This window comes from Pithys albifrons, chromosome 2, assembly GCF_047495875.1.
Source record: "Pithys albifrons albifrons isolate INPA30051 chromosome 2, PitAlb_v1, whole genome shotgun sequence".
NCBI classification, from domain to species: domain Eukaryota; kingdom Metazoa; phylum Chordata; class Aves; order Passeriformes; family Thamnophilidae; genus Pithys; species Pithys albifrons.
Genome location: NC_092459.1, coordinates 74562095 through 74573171, shown reverse-complemented (window position 1 = coordinate 74573171; position 11077 = coordinate 74562095). Strand labels below are relative to the sequence as shown.

Sequence of the window (11077 nt, the reverse complement as noted above, 5' to 3'; positions counted from 1 at the left end):
CTTTCCATTACTGAAAAAATAACTATTTAAGAAACAACATATACTTCCTTATTCAAGAGGAGCTACCCATGCTCCTTGGGCTGTTGTCTCAAGTTTGTTTTTGTTACACTTGGAAACAAGCTGGAGCTCTGGCATGACCTTCCATAAGCAGTGGTAAATGAAGGTATCCTCCCGGTTCAGTAATCTGAGACAGAAGTTCTGCACCAGCGCAGCTTATTACATAACGAAGCGAAGGGCAGAGAGGAGGAATAGCCCCGAATCCCAGCCTCTTCACACCTCCCAGCAGAATAGCGAACCAGCTCAACATTAGCTGCACAAGAACATTAAACATCAGTTTAGACATGGAAGTTATTTTAATGAGGCTTTATTTAAGTAAACTCACTACAAGTAGCCTTCTGTTTTGGCAATAGTCAGATGGAAAGCCGTTGTACAAATGCCAAATGCCTCCCAACCATGCAGTAGATAAAGGAGTTGAAAAGCCTACATGGCTCAGCATTTCCCAAAAACCTGGAGAATGCTTTTACACCAACCACAACAACCCCATCCCAGCAGAGAAGCCAGGCCCTCTGAAAGAAACAGTTAAGACTGAACAGAAATGCCTGCTTCTGGAGCGAGCTTTCCTGCCACTCCTTGCAGAATATAGATATCTGGTGAACTGTTTGGGAAGGGATGAGACATTCCCAAAGTGTTTGGTGGTGGACAGACTAAAGATTCCTCTTCAAGCAAAATACAAAAGTCTAGTTAAAGTTGAGATAGAACATATTTCAGTAGGGGGTGCCAATCATTTATTTTATAACTCTCTCTCCGAAAACACTGACAAGTTTATCATTGTGAAACCACTCTGAAAGTGACATTTAATCAACCAAGTGGAAGGCTTTAAACGAGCCACGCTGAAGCCATAGCTGGGAGCAACACTCACACTTCTCAGCCATGCAAGACTGCACAAGGGCAAAGTTTGCTGCTTAGAACAACCTTAGAAGATGACTGCTAGTGCATTTCTTTCCCATATTAGTTAGAACCTCTCTAGATAAATCTATTCTTCCAAACATGTTCAGACTCTCAGCCCAGCTTACTGTATTAGTACAGGGAGGAGGGGAAGCTACGGAAGGGGAGCTGTGCTTTTAAAACTAGAAACTGGATTCTCTTCAACCAATTTAACTTCTGACCTTCTCAGCTGTTGGATCAAGTTGTTGCAGCAGGCATGGAGCCAGACAAGTAAAACATAAGGGCATGCAAGTTGCTCTGCACTCTCCAACTCTTGAGCTACATGCAAAAGGAAGGTGCAACACATCAGATTGCAGTAACTTTTATTTAAAGATTAAAATCTGCTGCTAGTCACAATAATTAAAATAGAGAAGTTAGATGGAATTTTTTTTTATTCTCTTGTCAGAGCTAACTAATTGGGGCAGTGAGGTAAAAGAAAAGAAAATGTAGTAGCATCTATCAGTAGAGAACAAGGTGTGGAGCAAGGAAGATCCCGTTGGACTCCCACACTTTCATAACTGCTTTCTAGGTTTCATCCAAGCCTAAGTGCAAGCAGCTGCTGTGAATGACTGCATGGTGAGCTGCTAATCTTACTTTTACATGTCTTCTAGAAATAGCTTAGATGGAAGTTAAATAGAAAAAAAGTTTTTAAAAGTTTAACCATACAGATATAAACTGAAAGAATGGAATATTTACTGGATCAGAGGACTTTGAATGAGAGCTGTGCTTTATTCCTTTCTGTCACAGACAGGCTGAGTGATCAGTGACAAGCCAGTTATCCTTTTTGTGCCAGTAACCTGTAATGCGAAACTGAAATTAGCTAGTTTCTACAGCAAAAATTGTTGTACCAAGAAAGAGTGGAGTTACCTGACAGAATAACCAGTTGTTTCTTAAGTCAGCCATGCAGCAACCCAGCATTAATGTTTTCAGTGTTTTCTCTGAACTGAAATCACAACCCCAATGGTGACAGCAGAAGTTTCCCCACCTTCTCCATGGGGTCCCACATTTCACCCTGTGCATCTGTGTATCTTTTGAGTCTCAGGTAGGACTCATACTAATGAGGATACAGAACAAAACAGTAAATCTGTGAAAGGCACAGAAAATGAAACTTTATTTTGCATGAAAACACAACTCTGCCTCCCTGACTAAAGCATCAATGTCTATACATTTAGGACCAAGTATATTACTTACATAGATTTTATCACACAGTTTTAGCAAAAAACCAAACAGAACATAAAAAAGTATAAGGGAATTTAACAGTTCTTTAGAAAAAATATTTTAAAAACCAGTGGGAATCATGCTTGTCCCTGAACGTAGAGTTCATAGTTTGCTTTTAACACAAATTCGAAGTAAGCATTGTATTTCAAGTTGCCAAGTTCGTTTGCTTGCAGCAAGTCCTTCACCTCTGGTAAATATTCACTTAACTGGACTCCTACAACACAAACCACTTATTAAAACACTGATAAAAGTACTTTTCATTAGCAGTTCAGATAATTTTTAAGTGAACACCTGTGTCTGCCTCACAGTTAAATTACTGGAATTGGAAAGCTCAATGCTATTATACATTTCAAGAAATACAATAATGTTTAAGCTGCCTGTAAAACTGAGTTTAAAAAAATAATAATTTTTTATCTAAACAGAGCTCAGTAATTTAACAATTAAGCCTAAAATCCAAGTCTTTAACATTTTACCAAAATAAAAATAAATAATAAGTAAAAAAGAGAAGAGAAAAGAACACAGTCAAATAGCAAATATGTATGTTGCAACAGTTCATTCTAGGGTGTAAGAATCTTACAAAAGGAAAAAACTGACAGGATCGTACACACAAAACTAGAATTGTTCTGAAGAACTTTTTCCTGTTTTTCAAATGGAGCCTTCTCTGTTTTGGAAAAAGTTCATATGCAGTAATATTTAAAACAAACTTCAACTCTCAGTTGCTTCCCTCCTCCAGCTGTAACTTCCATGGCTACAGTTTCCCACAGGGTCAGCTTTAACTGGGGAATAGGAAGGTTTTTTTTGCTCTTGGAGAGGAAAAATGAAAGAAAAATAGCTAAAATAGATTAAGCTTTTCCGAGGGACAGTCAATCAGTTATTAATCCTGCATCCTACACAAGATATGCATTTAACTCCAGAAGACCTACTTTACTGTACTGTAACAAACCACTAAAAATCTGACGGGTGCCCTTCTGAGCAAATAATTTGAGGATAATAAGATTATAACCCAGGAATTTGCTCATGTCTCACCTGCCTGAGCATTATACAGAGATAAAATTAGCTCCATATAATTTTGATTGTCTAGTGGAATGCATTTTTATCACTTTGAGAATTTATTAATACTACTTCTTAAATATCAGCATTTGAAACAACTATTTCAAGCTCTTCAATTTAAGTACACTTTACCTTCTTTCAATAGCTTTTGTAGTATTTTCACAAATATACTATCCTTAGATGCTTCAATTGGATCATCTCTACCATCTGAACAGGACCATCTGTAAGTCAAAGAATAATGAAAGAAACACACAGATGAAATAAAATTAAAACTAACAGGAACAAAACCACAAGAAAATTCAATATATTATCAAACTGATTAATACATGTCCACATGGAAGTGCTATGTGCTTGGCTATAGCTCAGAGCAAGAGGTTTTTTTCTATCTTTGTTAATTATTCTTTATTCCAAGAGTAAACTGCAACAAAATTGCCCTACTATAATGTAGTCTAATTAGGAGGACAACAGAAATGTTTCCCCTTTTCTAAACCGTAACTCCCTCCTCTCAAAATGATTTCTTTGATAAAATAAAACTATTATGCATCAAGATAGGAATTGCGTGTTCTCAGTAAATGTATTCTACACCTGAGATTAGGAAAGTATAGTATTTTTTTTGGTAGAAGGAAAATAAGCAATTTCCTAATGTATGTGGAAAACCCGCAAAACAAACAAAAACACAAACACTAAGAAAAGGAAAGAGGAAAAAACATTGTAAAATCTAAGCTGCAGGTCAGTAACAGCACTCACAGACACAAAACAAAGTTTGTCTACTTTGTGATTAAATCTGAAAACTTAGGAATGCCAGTCTCATCTGATTTTTCTAACATTATTTTAAATCACAATTTTTCATCCTTGCAGAGCTTTACATGTAGCAGCTTTAAGTCAACACCAACCTAACATGTTTTGCTGTGGTTCTAACCTTTCCGTTGTTAAAATCTCCTGTTCCATATGTTAAGCTGCCAGACAAAATCCCTTTTCATATCACTCCCTAAACTATCATGGGCCAGTGGGACATGCTTGTACCAGATCTGGACCTGGCTCCCAGAAGCTGTTACTGACAAATCCTCTGTACTCCAGTGAAACCATGGGTTTATCCTCAATGTCACTTGAACTCCTAAATGTCTAGGATTTCATCTTAATTCTACTGGGAAGAATGTGAGGAAAGGCGGGAGGGGAGGGAGATTTTCTCTTTTTAGGCAGAGTAGGATAGCAAGGATTCAGAACATCAGGAGCACATTCAGCAAGGCTCTCCATCCTACCCAAGAACCTCACTACCATCTGTAGCCCTTAAGCTAGAAAACAAATGCCATCCTTAAAAGTAGGTAATGTAACATGTCAAATATTTATTTCTGCACACAGATGAAAGCTAACACTACCTCTTTTGAAACAGCAAACAACCTCTTTGTAAAGCCTTTGTGAGACTTGCTGGACTGGAAACTCAACTGGGACATCAAGTTTTCTAAAAACTGTTTAGTCATCTGAAATTGCATCTGGTTAGCTACCAGAGTGGCCAAAATCCTATCAGCATTATATGTGTTTGAACAGTTAAACTATATTACATTCAAAATCCTGCTCCAGGCCCAGGGAAGATAGGTCATAAACCAGTAATTGGAATGAAGCCATTCAGGAGTTCTGGATTCTTATGTCTTTAAAATAATAGGAAGGGAACACTTGGAATAGCATGAAACTGTTTCTGCATATTATTTGTATCATATGTGGCAATAACTTAGTCATGCAACTAAGAATTTATTTTCTAGAAACTACTGTCCTTTGGAATCTATCCTATGCACCAGTTGAATAAAAATGCTGCTTATTTCCATTTAATCACAAATGGCACAGTGCATTTGCAATGTATTTTTTTTCTTTTCTTCTTTAGGTCCCTCTTGGAACATAGATGGGAATTAGAAAAGCTGAAGACATTTGAAACTTAGAAAGAAGAGGGAGGAAATGCCATCCGAGTTATTAACCTGTGAGATAACAGTACTGCTGTTTGAGGAGATTCTTGCAACCAGCTGGATTCAGCCTCTATGTGGTTTTGAATGTCCTAACAGTGGCGCTTCGAAGCAGTATTTAGACTTTAATCTCTTCCAGTCAAGAATGAAGCTTTAACTCAAAAAGATCAAAAACTTGTCAATGTGGTTCAAGGACCAAAACCAAGTTTTGCAGGGAGTGACCTCTGCACAAATTGCTCTTATTAGAAAACTTCTATTTGAGATGGTTCAAATGCCAAAAAAAAATTCAGCCTGGGTCACTTCTTTTACCTTAGCAAAGGGTTCAAGAATAAAAGCTGCATGGGTACATTTTTGTGTCAAGTGCCAAGAATGCATAGTAGGGTGCCCATGAGATAAACAAAGTACTACAGATACTTTTTGCCAGGGTTTCACTTTACAAAAGCGAAGACACATTATATTTTACTAACCTTATACTAAGAAATTGCGTCTTTTTGGTGAGTTAGAGAGTAGAACACTAAAATGTCATTTTGGAGAAGCTATGTCAAAATACTCCCAATAGCTTATATTCATACTTACCCATCTCTTTGGAGAGCCTTACAGAGAATTTTAAGTTTAAGATCATTTACATCCACTTCCTCTTCCTTCAATTCACATAAGGAGAAAACACAGGCAAATTAAAATTTTAGGGTCTTTTTACAAAAGAAATAATCCCTCTGTCACACAGATGACACCAATGACTTAGATCCTTCCTTCACCAAACAACATTTTTAATACACGCTGCTTTAACAGATGATCTGATTCAACTGTTGACTGTTTGTTTCTGCCTGAACTTATGGCTGAGACTTTCCACATCACCACTTGACTGGTGCAGATCAACTAACTTAAAGAAGGGCATATTTTAAAATACCAGTTTGTAAAACGTTATGTTCTAGACAAGTTATATCTTACCATGTGCTAAATGGCAACTGAAGTCATGGCTCTTTTTACAGCATGGCCAGCTAATTAGCATGTATATGTCCACATTAGGATATATGTTTCATGAATGTATCAGTGAATGACTTCAAAGAGATACATTTGATTTGGAAAGGGCAGTCCACTCATTGCACAGAAATGTTCAGGTAATTTGTGTCAAGCTCCTTTCAAAATACAACGTCAGAAAAAAGATGGTACACTTTTTCCCAGCTCTTGGTGTCTTGAAGCATCATGCCCACTTCAAATTCCCTCCATAAGAGATAAGGGAAACTATGAACACTTGAATTTTACAGCCTGGAAGTCAGAGGACGGGTCTCAACTTTACACTATGCTTTTTAAGAGAAAAGCAGAGAAAACTGGAAAACAGCTGGTTTTTAGACTCTAAACCACTATCTCCAATTTGTGCTGAATGGTGCTACACAAGTTGTTACAGACTTAGAAGTCTGTGAAGAAAAAAAATTGAAAGCTCATGGGTTTGGAGTGACATTTATCTTATTTAGATGTAAAAAAATACTATAGTTGAAAAAAAAAGCAGACAAAATCCGTGGATCAATGTTATTTACATGTTAAAAAACTGGTGGCTATCCCACATTACCTCATGACAATCAGTGAAATTGCCAAGAGGGAAGACACAAAAGCTGAAATACTAAAAACAGACAATCTTCATCCTGTTTGGAGCCAGCCTGTAGAGAAACAAGGCTCTAAAAAAGAAACAATAGACTATAAATGGGAAGTGAAGATGAAGCGTGATTTTTCTTCAAATTATCTAAATCACATTTGGCATTAAGTCTCCAGTGACTTAAAAACAAACTGAAAAAAACACGTCAGGGGTTGTTTTAATTATTGTACACTAAACTAGTATGTTAATTAACTACAGATGCACCATCCTGGCTGAAATAATAAATCTCTAGGTTAGAAATACTTCAAAAAGTTTTCTTACCTCATCAATATATTCCAGCAGATCAAGTGCTTTCTTGAAGTCATACTCATTGGCTCTTCTGTTCTCATCACATATGTACATCTATGATATGAGAGATTAACATAGAGAATTATTTTTAGCCTACAAACTAATGTAACTGGTATCACAGACAACTCACTACAGGAAGACCACCATGTATTTTCCACTTAAATGACCTTCTCATGAAAATATGTCTTGATTCAACTGTGAGTATTTTTATACCAGGGAATATACTTAAGGTTTTAGAGCAGCATTCCACCTACATGACAATGATCTGTGGACAAATGATATTGGATATAAGGCTGCTAGGTTTCAAATTTAAATGCCATTTAAGGCTGTAACATTCCTGGACTGTTGTAGCCAGAGCTCAGCTCCACAAATAAGCTCTCAGAATTATTTTGGTAATTAAGCTCAAAGCAGTACTTAAGCACATTTACTACTGCCTTTCTCCTTTTAAAAACAGCAAGTTTGTGATCAGTTTGTCATATCCCCTGATTCTAAAAGGAAAATTAACATTAACACTCTTTTAATCTACACTTTCCAAGTTTCATTCTAGCATTGCAAGTTGCAAGTATGAACACCAGTTTGACAACAGAGAATTCAGAACGAAAACCGTGGTGGTGCCAGTGCTTGCCAAGGCATGAGTGACACCACCTACTCCTCCCTAAACCCACAGACAGCCTCACTTAAAGACACAGTAATGACTTCGCAATCTCCTAGTGGCACTGTTCTAAGAAAATGAGACAAATGTAAACAAGCATGCTTTGGATTTTCTACAGGATTACTGGAAAAGTAAGGAGTTGCAAAACTGTCATCCAGACAGGACTTGATTTTCTTTTAATATATCACTTTTGTTCACAAACTACTTACTGTGTGCATCACTGGATGCTACAAATATGTGGCCAACAAGGCAGAAAGAGTAAGGCTACAAGTTCCTGGCTATCACTAGAAAGAGGTGTGGAAAAGGAGTCAGCACTATTAGATCCCAGCACGGGAGCAGTTCATGTTTTTGTTTCAGTATCGGTTGGATTTCCATAAAGAAAACAAAAGTAGAAGATTTAAGGTGTCTCTTTGAAACTGGTGACCAAAAGCCTCTTCCTGCATGTAGTCGTTCATTTTTCTAACTTGCAGCATCCTTCTCCACTAATTAAAGTTCTTTGTTCATTCTGCCTTTCAAGTTCTGCCCTACTGAGAATGTAAAGGAAGGTAAAAACTGTCTCACCTCCAAAAACTGGCTTAGACCAGTAAATCAGCTTCTGGCACTGATTTGATTTGCTTTTTGTTGTAGCAGTGCTCTAAGAGCACACATTCAGCAAGATGAAATTTGAAGTAAAAACCAGCATTCTGCAGTTTGGTGATGGTAGAAACTAAGCAAAGTTACACCAATTCACATATTGGATCTTTAGGTGCTTAGCCATATACCCATATGAGAAATAAAGGCAGCTGTGACCTTGTCATTTATTTTCTCAACAGAGGCAGAATACATAGGGGAATTTACTTGTGTAGTGAAGAAAACCTTAGATACTTACATCAATGAGCTGAGATGCAGACAACACTGGCATATCACTGACATTCAGCTGTTTCTCTGCCAGCAATTGTTCGGGAAGTGTCTCCTGATGTAACAAAAAGCGCTCCTGCTCTGATATTTCTTGTCATTTAAGGAAATGAATGTTTCATGTTATTAAGATGTAATAATAAATTCTGTGGCACAATAATAACTGTCAACTCACAATATTATCAAGACTACAAGAGTTTGCTATAAAGCATTCTGTTTGGACACTCATCTACATTCCTGAAGCAGAGAAACACTTCCACTTCGATACTGCAATCCTGGTGAACTGCTTCTTGCTTTCCACTCATGCTCAAAGTGTACAGAAGGTGGATAACTAGTCTCCCCAGAACTATAAAAAGAATACATAAGATTGGATGGAATCTGTTGCTCTATGCAGGAAAGTAAGTCAGTTGCAATTTTTAGGAGCTACCTTTTGGCTGAAGACCTGTGTCATGGACTTGTTTCATCTAATGAATTACTCAGTTTTGACTGTTTCATATTTGCCAGTTTGATCTGCTTCAGCGTCAGAAACACATTAGGCTGAGACAATCAAAGTGGAATAATATCAGCCACACTATATGAACCTTGCCCTTCCCACCCAGTTCCACTGCATGGTGGAATGGGGGAAAAAGTTCTAAGGAGCATTTTATCTATTTGAATAAGGAATAAGCAAAATGTAGCAGGAATAATTATTCTCTCTTTATCAATAGGAAAGTGATAGCAAGAACTTCGGTTTTAAAAATTTTATCATGTACCATACAGAAATGTGTAGCAGAGTAAAGTGCAGAACAATTTTTGCGGGTCCACTAGTTACTGAATTAACCTTTGATTTTCTCATTTTTCTACAGTTTTCCTATTTAAAGATGAGATTCTTCACATCAGCATAGGCATTTTCAAAGTGATGAAAAAACAAATTTAGTCTTCAAGGTTTCTGATGTTTTACAACTTAAAAGGCAGATAATACATTATTATTACTATGAGCTAAAGATAATTTGTAGAGCCTACTTAGTTAACATAATTATTACAAGGCTTTTTCAACAGGCTTTAAGAACCGTACATAACATAGATGAATAAATATAGATAAATAGAAGTAAGCTTGAGCAGTAACCTCCAGTCATATTCAGAAGCTTCCCCCTGCTGGTCAGACTCCTTTAACGAGTAGTGCAGAATTGCTTTTTCACAAATTCACAGTACAGTTGCTGCATAAACTCTTTTCCAAAGGGGGTAGGAATGGTAGAGTAGTGCAATAGAAAGGAAGCAGAATAGGTATGCCTACTTTTCCCATTTCACACTGTTTCAGTCAGAGCACAATGAAACATTGTCACTGTAACTTTTCTAGACACAGAGAGCAAGGATGTTGAGAAAGCAGTTCTTGATCACAAGTGTACATATTTGCAGGCACATTATTGTAATACAACACAGTTACTGAATTTCCTTATACAGCCTAACAGCCTCAGGACTTGAGAAGAATTCAAAATTGAAAGTCATTCAATAAGCAGGCTTTAAAAATTAAATAATTTTTACCTTCCATCTGAAATAAAAAGCGCAGATTCATGAACACATATTCAGTGTGAATGGTTTGCAAGTTTCAGTCACTTCAGAACTGTCTAATTTCTCAAAGTACTCTGTAGGTTGCTATTTATGCCAATATTTTACGTGCTATCAGGAAAAGTGAGAAAGTACAAATTTCCCATGCTCATGGTTCTAACTCGCATGTGAAAGTGAATACTGAGGTTACTGCCTCATCCTGTCTTCCGCGTGCTTCTTAAAATGAGCAAAATCATCAAACCATTTATCCCAATCACATTACATTAGAGCCCTCAATGATACAAATTAACAGTCTGAAAAATTAACATGATTCTAATTCAAAAACTCAGTCTGTTCCTCACTTTGTCCTGTTTTTCTTTCTTACCTTCTATTTTCTCTTGCAGTATGTCTTCTGGAAAGTCAGATGCTAGTGCAGCTAATTTGCTCAAGCCAAGAAGTGTTTTCTTCTTTGTAAAATATCGTGTCTCCATATTTGCTAAAGTCTGCAATGTTCTGTGAGCCTAAAGTTAATAAAGATGTTAGAAATCAGTTTTATAAATTAAGATCGGAAGAGTAACAGACAAGGATTTCATCTGAACAGCAATCTCACAGCTATTTATTATTTGTAATACCATAACACTTTTAAAAATTGTACAGTTTGCATAATAAAATTCTGCATTACACTCTTTGGGAAGAGAAATAGGTCTCTCCTTCAAAAATAGTAAAAAAAAAAAAAATCTTTTCAGTACTAATTAAGAAAAACTACCTTATGATCAAAGGATAAATTGCAACTTCACCTATTGTATCATCTCTGGGATCTAATCCAAGGCTTTTCAATAAAAAGCCAGGCAAATATACTCTGAC

At 36.7% G+C, this 11077-nt stretch overlaps 1 protein-coding gene across 1 annotated transcript in view; it reads right to left on the bottom strand.

Moving 5' to 3' along the window:
* Positions 1 to 2069: 2069 nt before the first annotated feature.
* Positions 2070 to 11077, bottom strand: part of NUP133 (nucleoporin 133) — a 31285-nt gene continuing 22277 nt past the window's right edge. The window contains exons 21-26 of the mRNA XM_071549539.1: positions 10599 to 10734; positions 8664 to 8782; positions 7117 to 7197; positions 5781 to 5845; positions 3385 to 3473; positions 2070 to 2416 (exon numbers count right to left, since the gene is read on the bottom strand). Of these exons, the coding sequence (XP_071405640.1) occupies positions 2280 to 2416; positions 3385 to 3473; positions 5781 to 5845; positions 7117 to 7197; positions 8664 to 8782; positions 10599 to 10734 (627 nt within the window). The 3' untranslated portion in view covers positions 2070 to 2279. The remainder of the gene's footprint in view (positions 2417 to 3384; positions 3474 to 5780; positions 5846 to 7116; positions 7198 to 8663; positions 8783 to 10598; positions 10735 to 11077) is intronic.